This window comes from Oncorhynchus clarkii, chromosome 19 (assembly GCF_045791955.1).
Source record: "Oncorhynchus clarkii lewisi isolate Uvic-CL-2024 chromosome 19, UVic_Ocla_1.0, whole genome shotgun sequence".
Classification (NCBI taxonomy): Eukaryota; Metazoa; Chordata; class Actinopteri; order Salmoniformes; family Salmonidae; genus Oncorhynchus; species Oncorhynchus clarkii.
Genome location: NC_092165.1, coordinates 39,279,480 through 39,300,465, shown reverse-complemented (window position 1 = coordinate 39,300,465; position 20,986 = coordinate 39,279,480). Strand labels below are relative to the sequence as shown.

At 41.8% G+C, this 20,986-nt stretch overlaps 2 protein-coding genes across 3 annotated transcripts in view; both read left to right on the top strand.

Moving 5' to 3' along the window:
• The window catches only part of LOC139375168 (serine/threonine-protein phosphatase 2A 56 kDa regulatory subunit epsilon isoform-like), a 35,425-nt gene extending 23,031 nt beyond the window's left edge, over window positions 1-12,394 (top strand). For both annotated transcript variants that reach the window (XM_071116717.1, XM_071116718.1), the window contains 8 exons: window positions 38-97; window positions 438-546; window positions 742-795; window positions 930-980; window positions 1,390-1,509; window positions 8,458-8,585; window positions 8,757-8,858; window positions 10,806-12,394. In XM_071116717.1, coding sequence (XP_070972818.1) covers window positions 38-97; window positions 438-546; window positions 742-795; window positions 930-980; window positions 1,390-1,509; window positions 8,458-8,585; window positions 8,757-8,858; window positions 10,806-10,905 — 724 coding nt within the window. In that variant the 3' untranslated portion in view covers window positions 10,906-12,394. The remainder of the gene's footprint in view (window positions 1-37; window positions 98-437; window positions 547-741; window positions 796-929; window positions 981-1,389; window positions 1,510-8,457; window positions 8,586-8,756; window positions 8,859-10,805) is intronic.
• A 7,745-nt stretch (window positions 12,395-20,139) lies between these two features.
• Window positions 20,140-20,986, top strand: part of LOC139375162 (potassium voltage-gated channel, subfamily H (eag-related), member 5b) — an 83,698-nt gene continuing 82,851 nt past the window's right edge. The window contains exon 1 of the mRNA XM_071116701.1: window positions 20,140-20,212. Coding sequence (XP_070972802.1) covers window positions 20,140-20,212 — 73 coding nt within the window. The remainder of the gene's footprint in view (window positions 20,213-20,986) is intronic.

Below are 20,986 nucleotides of genomic sequence, written 5' to 3'. Positions count from 1 at the left end.
CACTAAGGTTTATTCTCTCGCTTTCCCTCTCGTAAAGTTTTGTTTATGAGACTGAGCATTTCAACGGGGTTGCTGAGTTGCTGGAGATCTTGGGAAGGTATGTGACACTGGTTTGACCTGTGGTTAGTTCTGACGCCTTTGTTCTCTGGCGCTGTCTTAATGGAGTAAAACATGTTTTACTTCTTCATCCTCCCTGGGCACTGTAGTACTGTAGTCAAGCCTAAGGCTTGTTGGTTACCTTGCATAAAGTAGCTACAGTACGTACCTGTGTAATTTGTTGGCCCATGTAAAGCGATTGATCGTTAATATATGTTGTCCTCTGTCTTGTTAACATTTGATTCTCCAGTCGACTCAATAGTATATTCTGGCCTCTTTGTATGGACATGTATAATTTGCCCTACTGGCTTAGCTCTGCCTTTCTCCTCTCTCTCTTGCAGCATAATCAATGGTTTTGCCCTGCCGCTCAAAGCAGAGCATAAACAGTTCCTGGTCAAGGTGTTGATCCCCCTCCACACTGTTAGGAGCCTGTCCCTCTTCCACGCACAGGTAGTGTGTGTGTGTTTATGCGTGTGTGTATGTCCAGGTGTCAAATCATGATTGTGTTGGTAATGTTCTACATGATTGAGTCTGTCTCCCAAATACTGTACTTCTCTGTCCAGTGAGTGGATCCCAATTAGTATTTTCCAACCATAACATTGACAATGTGTTCACATTCGTTTCTTTATTGTGACCTATTTCCAGTTGGCGTATTGCATTGTACAGTTTCTAGAGAAAGACCCAGCGTTAACAGAACCAGTAAGTGCCCCCCCCCCCCCCCCCCCCCCCCATGGTCACACCAACCCTCTAATCAGAAGGAACTTTGAATTATCAGGATTTCTCACTGTCTCCATTCATTCATCTACTTCCCCCATCTCTCGCTCTCATCACAGGTCATCAGGGGATTACTGAAGTTCTGGCCAAAAACCTGCAGTCAAAAAGAGGTAAGAGCCCTGGCCGTTGCCCTAACTGGGGCTGGAGCAGTGACCTGCTGCTACTGGGAAGTGTTAATGGGAGTTTAGATGTGGTACCTGGATAGTAAGGATGTGTGTGTGTGTGTGTGTGTGTGTGTGTGTGTTGTCCTGCTCATGTGTGTATGTAACTGGGTATGTTCTCAGGTGATGTACCTGGGTTAGGGTGTGTTTGTAACTGGGTATGTTCTCAGGTGATGTACCTGGGTTAGGGTGTGTTTGTAACTGGGTATGTTCTCAGGTGATGTACCTGGGTTAGGGTGTGTTTGTAACTGGGTATGTTCTCAGGTGATGTACCTGGGTTAGGGTGTGTTTGTAACTGGGTATGTTCTCAGGTGATGTACCTGGGTTAGGGTTTGTTTGTAACTGGGTATGTTCTCAGGTGATGTACCTGGGGGAGCTAGAGGAGATCCTAGACGTGATCGAGCCGACACAGTTCGTCAAGATCCAGGAGCCGCTCTTCAAACAGATATCCAGATGTGTGTCCAGCCCACACTTCCAGGTCAGTCAGTCTACACAGAAGAACACACCTTGTCAGTTTTTTAGGGTTAATCTCAGTATATCTATGACTGTTTGCTGTGTAGTCTACTCGTTATGATATGATCGTTATCTTGTCATGACAATGACCATAAGAGTTTGCTCTACAGCACAACACTGATGATGGTGAAGACATCAAAACGATTAAATAACACATATGGAATCTTGTAGTAACTTTCAAACTTTCAAAGTTCTTGAATTCTTGTTCCCTATTGACTGACCTTCATGTCTTAAAGTAATGATGGACTGTTGTTTTTCTTTGCTTATTTTAGCTGTTCTTGCCATAGAATGGACTTGGTCTTTTACCAAATAGGGCCATCTTCTGTATACTACCCCTACCTTGTTACCGCACAACTGATTGCGTTTGAGCCATTAAGAAGGAAAGAAATTCCACAAATTAACTTTTGAGAAGGCACATCTGTTAATTGAAATGCATACGAGGGGACTACATCATGAAGCTGGTTGAGAGAATGCCAAGTGTGTGCAAAGCTGTCATCAAAGCAAAGGGTGGCTACTTTGAAGAATCTCAAATATAAAATATATATAATATATTTATAATACACTGCTCAAAAAAATAAAGGGAACACTAAAATAACACATCCTAGATCTGAATGAATGAAATATACTTATTAAATACTTTTTTCTTTACATAGTTGAATGTGCTGACAACAAAATCACATAAAAATTATCAATGGAAATCAAATTTATCAACCCATGGAGGTCTGGATTTGGAGTCACACTCAAAATTAAAGTGGAAAAACAGGCTGATCCAACTTTGATGTAATGTCCTTAAAACAAGTCAAAATGAGGCTCAGTAGTGTGTGTGGCCTCCACGTGCCTGTATGACCTCCCTACAACGCCTGGGCATGCTCCTGATGAGGTGGCGGATGGTCTCCTGAGGGATCTCCTCCCAGACCTGGACTAAAGCATCCGCCAATTCCTGGACAGTCTGTGGTGCAACGTGGCGTTGGTGGATGGAGCGAGACATGATGTCCCAGATGTGCTCAATTGGATTCAGGTCTGGGGAACGGGGGGGGCAAGTCCATAGCAACAATGCCTTCCTCTTGCAGGAACTGCTGACACACTCCAGCCACATGAGGTCTATCATTGTCTTGCATTAGGAGGAACCCACGGCCAACCGCACCAGCATATGGTCTCACAAGGGGTCTGATGATCTCATCTCGGTACCTAATGGCAGTCAGGCTACCTCTGGCGAGCACATGGAGGGCTGTGCGGCCCCCCAAAGAAATGCCACCCCACACCATGACTGACCCACCGCCAAACCGTTCATGCTGGAGGATGTTGCAGGCAGCAGAAAATTCACTACGGCGTCTCCAGACTCTGTCACGTCTGTCACATGTGCTCAGTGTGAACCTGCTTTCATCTGTGAAGAGCACAGGGCGCCAGTGGCTAATTTGCCAATCTTGGTTTTCCCTGGCAAATGCCAAACGTCCTGCACGGTGTCCCCCACCTGTGGACGTCGGGCCCTCATACCACCCTCATGGAGTCTGTTTCTGACCGTTTGAGCAGACACATGCACATTTGTGGCCTGCTGGAGGTCATTTTGCAGTGCTCCTCCTGCTCCTCCTTGCACAAAGGCGGAGGTAGCGGTCCTGCTGCTGGGTTGTTGCCCTCCTACGGCCTCCTCCACGTCTACTGATGTACTGGCCTGTCTCTTGGTAGCGCCTCCATGCTCTGGACACTACACTGACAGACACAGCAAACCTTCTTGCCACAGCTCGCATTGATGTGCCATCCTGGATGAGCTGCAGTACCTGAGCCACTTGTGTGGGTTGTAGACTCCGTCTCATGCTACCACTAGAGTGAAAGCACCGTCAGCATTCAAAAGTGACCAAAACATCAGCCAGGAAGCATAGGAACTGAGAAGTGGTCTGTGGTCACCACCTGCAGAACCACTCCTTTATTGGGGGTGTCTTGCTAATTGCCTATAATTTCCACCTGTTGTCTATTCCATTTGCACAACAGCATGTGAAATTTATTGTCAATCAGTGTTGCTTCCTAAGTGGACAGTTTGATTTCACAGAAGTGTGATTGACTTGGAGTTACATTGTGTTGTTTAAGTGTTCCCTTTATTTTTTTGAGCAGTGTATAATATTTTTTTGTTTATTACATGATTCCATATGTCATTTCATAGTGTTGATGTCTTCACTATTATTCTACAATTCAGACAATACTAAAAATAAAACCTGGAATGAGTAGGTGTGTCCAAACTAATGACGGGTACTGTACACACACACACACACACACACACACCACCGTTCAAAAGTTTGGGGTCACTTAGAAATGGTCTTGTTTGAAAGAAAATCACATTTTTTGGCCATTAACACAACATTTATCAGAAATACAGTGTAGACATTAATGTTGTAAATTACTTTTGTAGCTTGAAACAACTGATTTCTTAAAAATATGTAATATCTGCATAGGCATACAGAGGCCCATTATCAGCAACCATCACACCTGTGTTCCAATGGCACGTTGTGTTAGCTAATCCAAGTTTATGATTTCAAAAGGCTAATTGATCATAAGAAAACCCTTTTGCAATTATGTTAGCACAGCTGTAAACTGTTGTCCTGATTTAAATAAGCAATACAACTGGCCTTTAAACTAGTTGTGTATCTGGAGCATCAACATTTGTGGATTCGATTACAGGCGCAAAATGGCCGGAAACAAAGAACTTTCTTATATAATTTATCAGTCTATTTTTGTTCTGAGAAATGAAGGCTATTCCATGCGAGAAATCGCCAAGAAACTGAAGATCTCGTACAAAGCTGTGTACTACTCCCTTCACAGAACAGCGCAAACTGGCTCTAACCAGAATAGAAAGAGGAATGGGAGGCCCCAGTGCACAACTGAGCAAGACGACGTGTACATTAGAATGTCTAGTTTGAGAAAGACGCCTCACAAGTCCTCAACTGGCAGCTTCATTAAATAGTACCCGCAAAACACCTGTCTCAACGTCAACAGTGAAGAGGTGACTTCGGGAGGAGTTTTTCCCCTTCAATCTACACACAATACCCCATAAAAAGAGATCTTTAGACATTTTTGCAAATGCATAAATATTTTTTTATCTTATTTTACATAGTCAGGTCCATAAATATTTGGACATTGACCAAGTTATTATTATTTTAGCTGTCTACCACAGCATATTGGACTTGAAATGAAATAATGAATATTAGCTGGAAGTGCAGACTTACAGCTTTAATTTGAGGGTATTTACATCCAAATCGGGTGAACGGTGTAGGAATTACATTTTTTATTTGTGGTCCCCCTCTTTTTAAGGGACCAAAAGTGATTGGACAATTGGCTACTCAGCTGTTCCATGGCCAGATGTGTTATTCCCTCATTAGCTCATTTACAAGTAAGCAGATACAAGGTCTAGAGTTGATTTCAAGTGCAGCATTTGCATTTGGAATCTGTTGCTGTTAACCCTCATTATGAAGTCCAAAGATCTGTCACTGCCAGTGAAGCAAGCGATCATTAGGCTGAGAAATCCAAACAAACCCTTCAGAGAGAGAGCAAAAACATTTGGTGTGGCCAAATCAACTATTTGGTACATTCTTAAAAAGAAAAAACACACTGGTGAGCTCAGGAACACCAAAAGGCCCAGAAGACCACGGAAAACAACTGTCGTGGACAGTATTATTTCCCTGGTGAAGAAAAACCCCTTCACAAACAGTTGGCCAGATGTATGGTATGCCTCAAAAACAGGAAGACCAGATTAGAGGTTCCAAATAACATCTAAAAAAGCCTTACAGTTCTGGAACAACATCCTATGATCATGATCCGAAGCATACCACCTCACCTGTGAAGAGTGGGAATGTATGGCTGCCAGTGGAACTGGGTCCCTTGTATTTATTGATGATGTGACTGCTGACAAAAGCAGCAGGATGAATTCTGAAGTGTTTTTATAGCTATATTTTCTGCTCCCACTCAGCCAAATGCTTCAAAACTCAATGGATGGCGCTTCACAATGCAGATGAACAATGACCCGAAGCGTACTGCGAAAGCAACCCAATACTTTTAAGGCAAAGGAGTGGAATGTTCTGTAATGGCCAAGTCAGTCACCTGACCTGAATCCAGTTAAGCATGTATTTAACTTGCTGAAGGCAAAATGCCCCATGAACAAGCAGGAACTGAAGACAACTGCAGTAAAGGCCTGGCAGAGCATCACCAGGGAAGAAACGCAGCATCTGGTGATGTCTATGGGTTCCAGACTTCAGACAGTCATTGACTGTAAAGGATTTGCAACCAAGTATTAAAACTCACAATTTTAATTTATGAATATGTTAGTTTGTCCAATTACTTTTGAACCCCTTAAATTGGGGGGCTATGTATAAAAATGGTTTTAATTTCTACATGTTCATATAATAATTGACAAAACCCATAAATTAAAGATCAAAGTCGACGCTTAAGGCACATCTTGATTGTTTCCTTTCAAATTCATTGTGGTGGCGTACAGAGCCAAAATGATGCAAATTGTGTCTCTGCCCAAATACGTATGTACTTGACTAAGTATTCATACCCTTTGCTATGAGACTCAAAATTTAGCTCAGGTGCATCGTGTTTCCATCGATCATCCTTGATGTTTCTACAACTTGATTGGAGTCCACCTGTGGTAAATTCAATTGATTGGACATGATTTGGAAAGGCACACACCTGTCTATATAAGGTCCCACAGTTGACAGTGCATGTCAAAGCAAAAACCAAGTCATGAGGTCAAAGGAGTTGTTCGTAGAGTTCCGAGACAGAATTGTGTCGAGGCACAGATCTGGGGAAGGGTACCAAAAAATGTCTGCAGCGTTAGTAGTGCTATCTGCAGAGTTTGCTCGGGGTACATGTTGCAATTCTTCAGCCATTCCTGGAACTGTGACCAAAAACAAGCTACATATGGACAATACCAAAACAAATGATCTAATGATTCTGTCTCTTCGCAGCAAAATCTGCAGAGCTGGGATGGTTGTATCCCCCATATACAGTGCATTGGGAAATATTCAGACCCCTTCCCTTTTCCACATTTTGTTACGTTAGACTTATTCTAAAAATGTATTAAGTAGTTTTTTCCACCTAAATCTACACACAATACCCCACAATGACAAAGCAAAAACACATTTACATTTTTATCAGTCTTTCAAAATTAAAAAACTATCACATTTACATAAGTATTCAGGCCCTTTACTCAGTACTTTTTTGAAGCACCTTTGGCAGCGATTACAGCCTCGAGTCTTGTTGGGTATGATGCTACAAGTTTGGCACACCTGTATTTGGAGTTTTTCCCGTTCTTTTCTGCAGATCCTCTCAAGCTCTGTCAGGTTGGATTGGGAGCCATGCTGCACAGCTATTTTCAGGTCTCTCCAGAGATGTTAGATCGGGTTCAAGTCCGGGCTCTGGCACTCAAGGACATTCAGAGACGTGTCCCCAAGCCACTCCCGCGTTGTCTTGGCTGTGTGCTTAGGGTCGTTGTCCTGTTGGAAGGCGAACCTTCAACCCAGTCTGAGGTCCTGAGCAGGTTTTCATCAAGGATCTCTATACTTTGCACCGTTCATCTTTCCCTCGATCCTGTCTAGTCTCCCAGTCCCTGCCGCTGAAAAACATCCCTACAGCATGATGCTACCACCATTATCCTTCACCGTAGGGATGATGCCATATTTTCTCCAGATGTGACACTTGGCTTTCAGGCCAATCTTGGTGTCATCAGACCAGGGAGTCTTGTTTCTCATGGTCTGAGAGTGCCAAAAGTCACCTAAAGAAAACTCCAAGAGGGCGGTCCTGTGCCTTTTACTGAGGGGCTTCCGTCTGACCACTCTAACATAAGGGCCTAATTGGTGGAGTGCTGCAGAGATGGTTGTCCTTCTGGAAGGTTTTCCCATCTCTACAGAGGTTTTCCCATCTCTAGAGCTCTGTCAGAGCGACCATTGGGTTCTTGGTCACCTCTAACCAAGGCCCTTCTCCCCCGATTGCTCAGTTTGGCTGGGCGGCCAGCTTTAGGAAGAGTCTTGTTGGTTTTAAACTTCTTCCATTTAAGAATGATGGAGGCCACAGTGTTCTTGGGGACCTTCAATGCTGCAGAAATGTTTTGTTACCCTTCCCCAGATCTGTGCCTTGACACAACCATGTCTCGGAGCTCTACGGACAATTCCTTCGACCTCGTGGCTTGTTTTTTGCTCTGACATGCACTATCAACTGTGGGACCTTATATAGACAGGTGTGTGCCTTTCCAAATCATGTCCAATCAATTTGAATTTACCACAGTTGGACTACAATCAAGTTGTAGAAACATCTCAAGGATGATCGATAGAAACGGGATGCACATGAGCTCAATTTCGAGTCTTATAGAAAAGGGTCTGAATACCTATATAAATAAATTATTTGTCTTTTTTAAATGATGAATGTACAAATATTTCTAAAAATCAGTTTTTGCATTGTCATTATGCGGTATTGTCTGGATTGATATCCAGACACAAGGTATAATTTAAATTGAAAAATTCCATTGTTGAATCCAGCGTTGTTTTGCATATCAGTTCATAAACCATGTGTCATGGAAATGGTACATCGAAAATCTCTTCCCAACTATTTCCCAACCCCATTTTTCAATCTATAATGCACAGGTACGTTTTTTGGTAACTGGTCTACTTAAAAAAATAAAAATACAAAATTTTCTTTTGGTCTTTAGCTGCATTTGTGACAACCCCTCTAGTCCTATTCATGAGATAATTTACAAAGATTATACTTTAAAAATATATGTATTTTTATTTTATATATGTTTATCATTTAGTATATTTGAGTTGAACCACAATATTTGTTTGTATTATTTGATCTGTCTTTTCTGGTGGATTAAACTGAAATTGCAACCATCTTTCAATGGCTAATCTTTGTGTGTTTCTGTCCCTGGCAGGTGGCGGAGAGGGCCCTGTACTACTGGAACAATGAGTACATCATGAGTCTGATCGAGGAGAACTCCAGCGTCATCCTGCCCATCATGTTCGCCAGCCTCTACAGGATCTCCAAAGAGCACTGGAACCCGTGAGTCCACCTCAGCACACCCCTCACACAGATTTATCCAATCAGAAAACTTGATTTATCTTCTTGTATTTGGTTTTATATTCTATTGTATTTGTTTAGACTCTTGGCTCAATATAGAGAAAATAAAGTGTAAAAGAGTTAATGTTGGCATGTTTTACATTTTTCTTGCAGGGCAATAGTGGCGTTGGTGTACAACGTACTAAAAGCCTTCATGGAGATGAACAGTACCTTGTTTGATGAACTCACAGCTACGTACAAGTCAGACCGCCAGCGGTAAGATATGCAGCATCACTAAAGGATCGTATGTGGTGTGGTCAGAGCACTGTTGTAGTTTTTTAAACACCCACTCACCCGTATAGGCCATGCTCACTACACAGGTTCATACCAAACATTTACAGTTACAGTGCCTTGCGAAAGTATTCGGCCCCCTTGAACTTTGCGACCTTTTGCCACATTTCAGGCTTCAAACATAAAGATATAAAATTGTATTTTTTTGTGAAGAATCAACAACAAGTGGGACACAATCATGAAGTGGAACGACATTTATTGGATATTTCAAACTTTTTTAACAAATCAAAAACTGAAAAATTGGGTGTGCAAAATTATTCAGCCCCTTTACTTTCAGTGCAGCAAACTCTCTCCAGAAGTTCAGTGAGGATCTCTGAATGATCCAATGTTGACCTAAATGACTAATGATGATAAATACAATCCACCTGTGTGTAATCAAGTCTCCGTATAAATGCACCTGCACTGTGATAGTCTCAGAGGTCCGTTAAAAGCGCAGAGAGCATCATGAAGAACAAGGAACACACCAGGCAGGTCCGAGATACTGTTGTGAAGAAGTTTAAAGCCGGATTTGGATACAAAAAGATTTCCCAAACTTTAAACATCCCAAGGAGCACTGTTCAAGCGATAATATTGAAATGGAAGGAGTGTCAGACCACTGCAAATCTACCAAGACCTGGCCGTTCCTCTAAACTTTCAGCTCATACAAGGAGAAGACTGATCAGAGATGCAGCCAAGAGGCCCATGATCACTCTGGATGAACTGCAGAGATCTACAGCTGCGGGGGATACTCTGTCCATAGGACAACAATCAGTCGTATATTGCACAAATCTGGCCTTTATGGAAGAGTGGCAAGAAGAAAGCCATTTCTTAAAGATATCCATAAAAAGTGTTGTTTAAAGTTTGCCACAAGCCACCTGGGAGACACACCAAACATGTGGAAGAAGGTGCTCTGGTCAGATGAAACCAAAATTGAACTTTTTGGCAACAATGCAAAACGTTATGTTTATCCCACAGCTCATCACACTGAACACACCATCCCCACTGTCAAACATGGTGGTGGCAGCATCATGGTTTGGGCCTACTTTTCTTCAGCAGGGACAGGGAAGATGGTTAAAATTGATGGGAAGATGGATGGAGCCAAATACAGGACCATTCTGGAAGAAAACCTGATGGAGTCTGCAAAAGACCTGAGACTGGGACGGAGATTTGTCTTCCAACAAGACAATGATCCAAAACATAAAGCAAAATCTACAATGGAATGGTTCAAAAATAAACATATCCAGGTGTTAGAATAGCCAAGTCAAAGTCCAGACCTGAATCCAATCGAGAATCTGTGGAAAGAACTGAAAACTGCTGTTCACAAATGCTCTCCATCCAACCTCACTGAGCTCGAGCTGTTTTGCAAGGAGGAATGGGACACAATTTCAGTCTCTCGATGTGCAAAACTGATAGAGACATACCCCAAGCGACTTACATCTGTAATCGCAGCAAAAGGTGGCGCTACAAAGTATTAACTTAAGGGGGCTGAATAATTTTGCACGCCCAATTTTTCAGTTTTTGATTTGTTAAAAAAGTTTGAAATATCCAATAAATGTTGTTCCACTTCATGATTGTGTCCCACTTGTTGTTGATTCTTCACAAAAAAATACAGTTTTATATCTTTATGTTTGAAGCCTGAAATGTGGCAAAAGGTCGCAAAGTTCAAGGGGGCCGAATACTTTCGCAAGGCACTGTATTTATATACAGAATCTCACTTTCTCTCATATACTGTGTGTGTGTAATATTGTGATTCTTAACTCTGGCAGCATAAGACATTTTGATTGGGTGGTACTTGGCCAAGAGTTGTTGTTGTGGTGGTAAACCCAGTAGTAATCTCTCAGTAATCTGCAGCTAGTCCCCCCTCCCCCCCTGTGTGATCTGTACTGTCTGCAGTGAGAAGAAGAAAGAGAAGGAGAGGGAGGAGCTTTGGAAGAAGCTGGGGGACCTGGAGCTGAAGAGGGGCCTTAGGAGCGACGGGATCATTCCCACTTAACGAAGCGCCACACTCCCCTCCCATCCATGTCCACCAGAGCCGCGCCCTCTGGAACGACATGGAGCAACCGTGTTTTTTATTTTTTTTCTCCTTTTCTGTATTGTGCGACTTACTTTACAGTAGATTCACACGTCTGTTTCATTATTTCAACATCACTGTAAATAACTTTTTCTTTTTCCCTTAAACTGATATTACTGCGAAAAAAAATTATTAAAAAAAAGGAAGAAAAAACAAGAAAAATAACTTGTGTGGGGAAAAAAGACATTGGACAGTAGGACTTGAAATGAACTCTTCTTGGAAAAAAATCTACAGCGAAAGAAAAGATTGTTTTAACCTTGCCCTTTGAGAACCCCACTTCCCTGAATACAAACCCATTTTCCATCTCTACAAACCCATGCTCTTTCTCTCTTTCACTCTGTCTCCTGTGGTGCTTCTGTACCTCTCCCTGTGTGGGACGTCCTGACTGAGTGAGATACTTGGGAGGCTCCGCCCTGACCAAGAGGACACCCCTTCCCTCCGTAAGGACCAGCCTCTGACCCCTCCTGACCTGCCTCTCTCCATGCTCAAGCTAAGCTAGTATTATGGACCCATTAGCCATGAGGAAATGAATTGAACCCCCCGTCTTTCTCGACCCCTTCCTCCAAGAGGCAAACATGTTAAGGGCCTGTATGTACAGGGAGTTTAAAAAAACGGTAAAGGGAAGGTCTTCATACACACACTTACATCCACCCTCTCGCACCATTTTCTCCCCACTTCCACATTTTGTTTCTGTTCACTTATCTGTGTGCATCTGGCTCCCCAATGATTGATTGGTATCTGTCAGTTCAGTTGTCTCTCTTTGGGTTTGTGGACTTTGACGCTGCAGTACCAGGCAGCCTGGTATCAGTCTGGCACTGGTACCCTCCAGCCACACAGCAAATACGAAAAATGTAAAACGATTGCGAGCTGTAGAGAAGCGCCAAACTCTCCTATTGTGAAAAGGAGCATCCGTCCCGGGTGTACTCTTCACAGTATTACAAAATTGTATATTGTTATTATATGCAGTACACTGATATCTTGTATCTTGTAGTAATTTAGCATATATTTTTGCTTCGGAACAGTCGAGGAGTATCCAGTATATAAGAGGTATTATAAGAGGTAAGACTTACTGGTATTTATGATAGTGTTTCCCCTCTTTCTTTTTTCTCTTTTTGTTTCCTTCTTGGTTTTTAGCTCTCATTTTGGATTTTTTGATTAAGCTTCTTTGACCATCAGATCTTATTTTTTAGTTGTGGAGTGAGTGAGGGCAGGGCAGAGAGAGGAAAGGCATGGAGCAGTTGATATCCTGTTCAAATTTACAGTAAGTTCAGCATTGTTGACCCCATTGTTGACATAATTAATGTGTGCTTTAGGATGGCCAAGATATATGATTAAAATGAAGAAGAAAAAAAAGGGTTGGAGAAATACAAATGTTTAATTATTTTAAAAAATAAAGAGATATTAAATTAAACCTGTTTTGTGATAAAGCCCAGATGCTGGATTGCCTTATTTTCAGACCATAGACTGCTGTTTGTTTTGTGTCTGTGTTTGATGGAGAGGTGAAAGGATGAATGAAGGGGTCTTGTGTTTTTGATTGTTGCTGAGCTACTCTGAAATGGTCCTGTGCATTTCATGACTAATTGATTCTGCTTGTTGTTGTCGCTTGGATAGTCAAGCGACAGCTGTGAAGCGGCCTGCAGTTCCACGAAGAGCGTCTCGATATCCTTTGATATGACGAATGATCGATTAGAAGAGTTTGCTTATTGTTTGTGTTTAATTGACTTGTTCAACAACAATTAGCAGAACATATGAATTTTGTTTTTCCATTTTCAAGTAAAGATAATTTTACTTGACCACAAATGTAAATCTATCTTGGAATGCCACAGGAGGGCAGCAAGACTTCACATCTGATGGACCCCATAGCCGCCATTGAGTCACTATGTAGTTGATTGCATCTGATATGTCATTTGTGAGCTTTTATTCAGCCCTGTTACAATATCAGTGAATAATGTAGATTTCTGCACCAAAGTTATCAAAACACTTAACTAGGTCTTAAATTGGTCATTTAAGGTGTAATGTGATCTGACCTGTGTGGAAGGTGGGTGTAATGTTGACCTGGCGCGCTGCGCACACACCATCACACTCAGACTAGTCACTAGTGTATTGTCCTTGGGTAACCACTGAATGTTTTGTTGGAGATAGCTGGTAGGCAGTTTTACGAGGACAATGGAGCTTTACTTTTTAGGTTTTCTGCCAAGATCATCCCAAAGGAAAATGCATGTGTGGTGTTTTCATCTACAGGTAAGAGATTATCTGTCCAGTGTTCTGTATGAAAATGAGAATAACTAATTATTATATAGGAGCAACCTTTCTCTATTGTCAATTTTTCTGGGGAGTTTTTTAGGCAGTCTGATTGGTTTAGCTTTATTTCGGTTAGATTCTACTTTTATTTAGGGTATTTCTACTGTGTGTCTGGCAGTGTTTATCTTTTCCACCGCTATCGAGGCAGAGCTCACCTTTTTTTAAAGTCTTAGTCCCTAGTTCTGACTGCTCTGAAAGGGCCAAGCGGCGCTGCTGACGCTGTGATTGTGATCTGCTCTAAGTGTGGCTCTTGTTTTTCTACTTCCTGTCATTTTGACTGTTCCTAACAATGTTCAACATGGGAACTGGATTCTCTTGGCTTAATCTGCCTGGAATTAGATGGATTCTAGTAGGATTTGGCAGCTGTAGACGGAGAGGACTGTTTTGGCTTAATAACCAGGGACAGTGCATTGTCAAAGCCCTGCTCCCATGTTTGGGCACAAGGTAATGCCCTGGGAAACAGTAGCAGGCCAATTAGGAAAGGAAGGGTAACAACGCTTTATCTCATTACCATCACCCAACGGGCACACATCCGGTCCAATGCAGCCATTTTTATTTCAATATCAAATCATTTCTGGTAAATAAGTAAGTACCTTATTGTGATTGTTTTAAATTAAAATTGTCAAAAATGAACAAAAACTGATTCTTACAAAGACCAATTCCTCAAGCAAGAATTTAGCTTGGACTGTCTGGGAGTGGTCTGAGTGGGGAGGCTGTTATTGGCAGAGGTTTGGAACTCCTGGTGATGTCACCAGGCGGTCCAAAACTCCATCCCTCCAAAACAGGCAGAAATTTCAGACGGTCTTTTCAAAAAGCTCTTACACTTAAAGGGCATTATCATTTTCACAATTTCACAGAATTATTCCAACAGTGTGGAAACATAAAACACATAAATAACACAGTAAAATCACGTTCTGACTGCACTGGGCCTTTATAGACTGCCATCTTTTACTTATTTTGTCAAAGCAATTACTGGAAGTCATTTCCACTTCTCAACCCTTGAGTGCACACTTGGCCTGAACTGGGGTGAGGCTGTGACACACTGAGGGCATTGTCATAATTAATTATAGTGCTGATAATTCAGATTACTGATTTTCCCCCTCTTTCTACACACCCAGCTCATTATTACTCTGTCTTGCTCATCAGATGCATGCATCAATGCCCTCTCCTGCAGGCTGTAGGGCAGCACCCTCATAAATGAATAAAAACAGAGTAGACTAAAAGCATTATATTGTTTACTTCAAACATCCCTTCCTGAGGTTGTTTAACTGGTGATTGTATCTCATTGTTGACTTTTGGAACTCTGCCTTTGTTTCCTACAACTATAGATGAGTTTAAATCAGGCAACATCAGCACAGACCTGCGGTGGTGTGTCTTCACCAGGAGGGGGAGTCCCTACTTTACACAGACTCAGGTATGCCAGGTGTCACTCAGAGCCTGTTCAGCCCAAGTGGCAGAGAGAGGTAGACGGAGCTCAGACACGGATAGGTTGAGGGTTTTCCCTGAGAGTCATATTTCCATGGATTCACTCACCTTCCAAGACAAGGGGGAGGACATTTCTGCCTATAAACAACAAGGTGTAAGTAAGAGCTAACCTTTTTCTGATGTTCTGTTTGAGCTTTCTGTGTTTCTGTCAAGCCGTCACTCAGCCCTCCCTCTCTTTGCTTAAGCATTACTGGCCCAGTGTATCTATATCATACTATAGGATCTCCATGAGTAACGTATGTAGCCTATTATAATCCCATTCATCCCTTATTGTTCTCACTTCTCAGCTAATCTATGTCTTCTGCTGTAATGCATGTAGAAGGAAAATAAGTCAACTATTTAAATCCACATTAATATTCAGTGTAGAGGTATTATGGGAATCTAATGCCATTGATTTCACACTGGGCAGTATATCAATCAAATGTATTTATAAAGCCATTTTAAAATCAGCAGATGCCACAAAGTGCTTATACGGAAACCCAGCCTAAAACCCCAAACAGCAAGCAATGCAGATGTAGAAGCATGGATATCATGTCTGGGAAATAAAATCTGTTTTTGTAAAGGTAACAAACCTGTTGGTTTATTTGTGTTTCAAACCATTGTGAAGGTCCTCAGAAAATGCAACATAACCCCTTACCGTCTGTGTCCAGGCTTTGTTTCATACTATCTGGTGTTTTAAACTCATCTTCATACAGGAGGTTCAGATTATATCTTTGCCTTTTTGTTTTCTCAATAATAAGAAAAACAATGCATGATGCGCAATCACCACCCACTTGGGTACCAGAAACAATACAGAGGACCTCCGCGCGCCACACCTTCCTACTGCTTATCCATGAAGTAAGTAGTGTCGGGAAACCCAATAAACTACTGCTTGTGCAGGAAGGGCCACAATGTGCTGTAAAACTACTCAGTGTTTACAGAAGTCGCCCCGTTACCATGACAAAACCATGTTAAGAAAAACAAGAGCTGCTTTTGTCTACAGTCACTGTTGGGTTTGGCTGAGTCTAGAACGTTGTGGCCTAACTCAACTGCAATACCCCCCAGTAAAGAGACTATCTGCACTATTTTCAAAGATACATATTTTATGTTCCTGGCAGATTTATACACAAACGGAGTCAAACAAGGGATGAAAAGTGTCAAGGCCCGCAGTAGAGACATTACGTTTCTCTGTTCGATCCTTTGATGTTAACATCATCCCATTGCATTTGATGTCAGATATCCCAGGGACTCTCAGGAGATGGAATCAATTTCCATTCATCACAAAATGTAGTTGATAACATGCGTTCAATCAGCGAGGTGGTCTGAATGGCTTGCTCTTTTAACTTCATCCCGTAAGCATATCATATTCACGTAGTTTCCTCTCTATGGGCGCAGATGGAATTTATATCTGATATGTTCTCATCAACAGAAAAATATGTCACCCTTCCTTTACTACCAATTAACCTTGTGCAGAATGCCAGTCACCTATTATGGCCAATGGGCACAGCTAAATAATACACCTTTATCACGTTTGCTAAACAACCTATGGGCTCACCTAGGCAATAATTATCTTGCTCTCTTCTCGGTAATGGGAATACATCTTGTGATGTACTGTATTTAAATGAAGGTTTACTCTTTTCCCCTCCACTTGACTCACAGCAAAAGATACACCGCCGACCCTCCCCACCGCAAAGCAGCTGAAGGCCTGTCATCGGAACCGGCATCATAGCATCTGGCTCGGAGGATCATCGTCCCTTCCCAAACTATTTTAATAAACGTTCATACTTTCATTTTGTCTTTGTTGTTCATTCAGTTAGCCTGTCATTGTTTGAACTGATGTTAAACATGTAGAGGTGGTTATTGGATACTGTCTGCTTAGTAGAGGTGAGGGGAATTATGTGTTAAGTAGGTCATAATTTACATGTAGTAAATGTTATTCTAGTATTTGTAAGGTGGTAACTGTATAATTTGTGTGTACATAGCTCTGAAAGGAATGCTGTGAAGTTGTAGGACCTAACCAGGCCAGTGGAAGTCACAGTGCTACTGTGGCTTCTTTATTAAACATCTACTTTTGCATCTGATTGGTTCCTCAAAATAAATATTTCATGACAGTAAATGCACAGTGCGGAGGTACAGCCTGTCAGAATATGCTAAATGTTCTCTCCCCCCAATTTACCATAATATCTAACCAAGGAGCCAGTTATTCAATTGTTTTTCCTAGGGAAAAGGAAGGTGCTGGTAATTTCTCACTTAACTCACCACCAGTGGTTGAAGGAATACGCACCACAAAACACCTCCCACCCTGCCCCACACAGCTCTGTTTTCATTTTATGCTGATGAGATCTTTCCTTTGAAGACTGTAGGCTGCACAGTATGTGACGAAAGGTGTGATTCATATTGCATCTTCTAGATCAAACTTGTGCTCATCGTGACTACTGGCATATGCTTATGCTGCTGTTTCACTGACAGTCTTCAGAGTCTCGTTCCCTAGCAGCTGTAGACATGATCCCCAGAGTACGCCTCTATGTTGTGGGGTGGAGTTTGACTCAATTAAAGCTGCTACATCATGACTCCAATCAATTAATCAATTATGTATTGTATTCTGACTGGCACAGGGAAGCATGTAAGTCTTTAATACAGACCCACAGACTAGTAGTGTAATTAGCACTAATGAGAAGACATGATATTTGGCAGGTTGCGCTCAAGTAGCACATCCAGTGACAGCTTGCAGCTCAATCTGAACATTCTCGTTTGTAGTCCTATCGAAGTAGTGATGTTTGCAATTGCAGCTGAAGGAAACACGTTTGAAATGCCATGAACTGTGATGTTATACAAGGAGCAACGAGCTGCGGTATCTGGCATACACACACTTTACATCGAGGAAGCAGAGACATGGGTCATCTGTACACATTGTGTTTGGAGCACATCTCTTACTGACTAATGCAGCAATTTAGTCCCATTCAGACTCCTTGAGGGCATAAATGGCAATACTACAGAGAGAATAGCAAAGTTACACTGTCTGATCAATTTACTACACCTACTTTCTGAACTGTTCAGGGAAACCGTTGCATCTTGGGACGTGGGCATTGACTTCTCAATTGAATTGTTTTTCATAGTCTATTTTAGCTTTGATGGAGCTGCTGGCATTCCAGTAGAATGAAGCAGAAGGGGCCTTGATATCCAATCCTCCTTTTAGCCCAGAAAGGACCATCGAGGGGACCATGAAACATCTTAATTAATTCTCAGATCAATGAGGAAGAATGGAGACAGATTTCACCAGATGTGCTGCATTGATTAGGGGAGAAGTTTGATATTTTTTCCCAGTCCCCAAACGAGGCATCAATGTCATCTGCTTTTTGTTTTAATTTGCCTGTGACATTTACAGCTTGAATAATACAATCGAGGGAATCTTGAATCTCTCACACCTGGAAGGGATTTCTAGAACAATGTTTCTCACATAATTCACATCTTCCTGACTGTGGTCGGATAACTTTGTTCTTTGTGTGCAGCTTCCTCCTGGGGAGGGCAATGATAAGTCCAGAAATACATTTGTTAGGCACATGCAGTACACTGATGTATGCCTTGTTGTTGTGTGAGTGGACTTTCAACAAATTTTTTTTGACTCTTCACACTGAACAATGAGAGTCCTGTTAAATGCTGATTGGGTGTAATTGGTGGTTAGTGAGGCATGGTAATTAGTGTGATTACAGTAATCAAGTCCCTGCAGAGATGTCCAAGTGCCTGACACGTGCCTCTGCGCTCTCCCCAGCTTTTTCAATTCCGTTCACTGTAATAAACATTTATCAAGAAAGTGTTACATCGGAGTCAAGAGGTAGAGTTGAATAAATAGTGCATATTCGGTAATTCAGGATTCAGGATTTTCCTTGTTTCTCCTGACAGGTTCTTACTGTCTTGCTTATATCCTACAGTGACGTTTGGGCTCTTCTCCACCTCAATCCCATGTCAATGTCTCAGAGCCACTCAGAATTGACTGAGAGCTGTCTATGCAGCATGTTCAGCTGCATGGTGGTGGCACACATTTCATTTCTGAGTAATAGGGTTGAGGAGATGATCCATTCCTGTACGACTGCCTGCCTGTGAACAGGATCCTAGGTCTATTAGTATTACAACTCAGGAAGGCAGCTGTCCAACCTGCACTGTCACATATGTCTGATACTCTGTGATGCAAGTGGGCCAATTAGAGACGTCCTGTGGGAACACTTGGCAGTGCACACACTCCCACCCCTACCCGCTTCCTCACACATATTTATTTGGATATCTCTTCTGAAGTGCTTCTGCTTCTGACATTCTGTTTGACAGATTGAAGATATTTAGGCATCTGCTGTTGAACAGACAGGGAATTTCTATGAAGATGTATATAGCCTTTACAGCCTATAATAGAATGAAAAAATTGGCATAAACTGTTGTTTAGTTTGCCCTGTATGTATTGTATATACAGCCTGAGCCATATTGAAAGACCAACCTGTGTCATGGCATGAAAAACAGAAACAAAACACTGTCAATCACTCAATCACTGTCAGTCCATACAGTGCAGGTCCCTTATGCAACACCTGTTACAGTTATGTGTTTCTTGGTGGGGGACTCAGTTCCCCTGGGTCCTATTACCAAGAACCAATTGGGGACTCAGTAGATACAAGACTTCTATTGTGTTTTCTGCATTCACTGGAGATGACTCACCGTTTAAAAGCAGTCTGCTCAGTCAACACAATCCAATGTCTAGATCATCTTCATAAAATCTAAGTTGTTTACACTGTATTGTCTGGGCTCCCAAGTGGCACAGCGGTCTAAGGCACTGCATCTCAGTTCTAGAGGCATCAACCAGCCGTGATTGGGAGTCCCAAAGGGCGGCGCACAATTGACCCAGCGTTGGCCGGGGTAGGCTGTCATTGTAAATAAGAATTTCTTCCTAACTGACTTGCTTAGTTAAAAACAAAAAACAAAATCATTTTTTGTCTATTTTCCCTATTTAACGTTCTCGACATGGAGGCACATTGTTTTGTGGATATGTTGCAGTAATTGTTTGAAAAAGTGTCAGTGCGTCAGTGAAAATAGTTCGCCAAAAAGCAAGTAGGTAAACCGTTTCCCCCTGCATACTGGTAAACCTAGATGTACACCACAGAGATCCCCCGACGCCTGTATTAAGGAGCGTGTTGTGTGTGGTGATACGCATGCGTTATCACACCCCGGGAGCCTGCAGAATGCAGCGCTTCCGAGGCGCGCGTCTTTGCTACAGTGCGCTCTCAGCAGAGGAAAGCGCAGTGTTACAATGAGCTTCTCCATCCCACCGGTTAATACCCACCCACACTGCCGTCCTCCGATAAGCAGCATCAAAATCGCCCACCACTCTCACAACCACCGCCTGGCCCCAGGATGCCCGGGGGAAAGAGAGGGCTTGTGGCACCGCAGAATACTTTTCTGGAAAACATTGTCCGGCGCTCAAGTGGTAAGCAATGTACCTGTTCGTGGGTTTCCATAACAGACAGCTTTAAATAGTTTGGATGATTGTCTTCCTTTTTTGTTCAAAAGATAATTCTAGTCTATTCATAGTCTAATCATTGTTTTTTATATGACTTGCCTTTATTGTTAAAATTATCTGGTAGTTTGTTTACAAAGTTTATTCGATGACGTCATGCCAAGGCGATTTGGTGTTCATCATGGTAGTGCAAAGGCTGCTGAATTGGATATACTGCCAGTCATGTTGCACGGAAATTATATTTCATTAAGGTCAATATAAAATATATTCATTTTCAGATATTATGTATATTGTTTTAGTGATTATTTGTAAGTTCATTTGTAGGCTATATCAAAAATAGATAACAATAGCTTAATTTGCAATCCATTTAGCAATCATTAGACTACTCTCTTATATTTATTTGTCTGTTTGTGTTGTGTGTATATCACTTCTTGGCAAAGTGTTAGGCTATAGGCTTTATACATTTGCAGTAAAAAGAATCAGGATGCAGTAAAACATTTGTCATTACTTAAAGGGGCAATCTGCAATTGCTACATGCATTTTGGGATTTATAAATTAATGATATGTACTCATTGATTCTTAAAGAATATAACTTATAAATGCTGCATGAGCTTAGTTCAACTGTTGTACCCCATCACAACCCAAAATATAAGCTTGTTTTACTCCAATGTTTCTAAACAAAGTAAATGTAAACAAACATTTACAAAGTAAATGTAGCCTCAAAACATGGTTAAAACTATAATT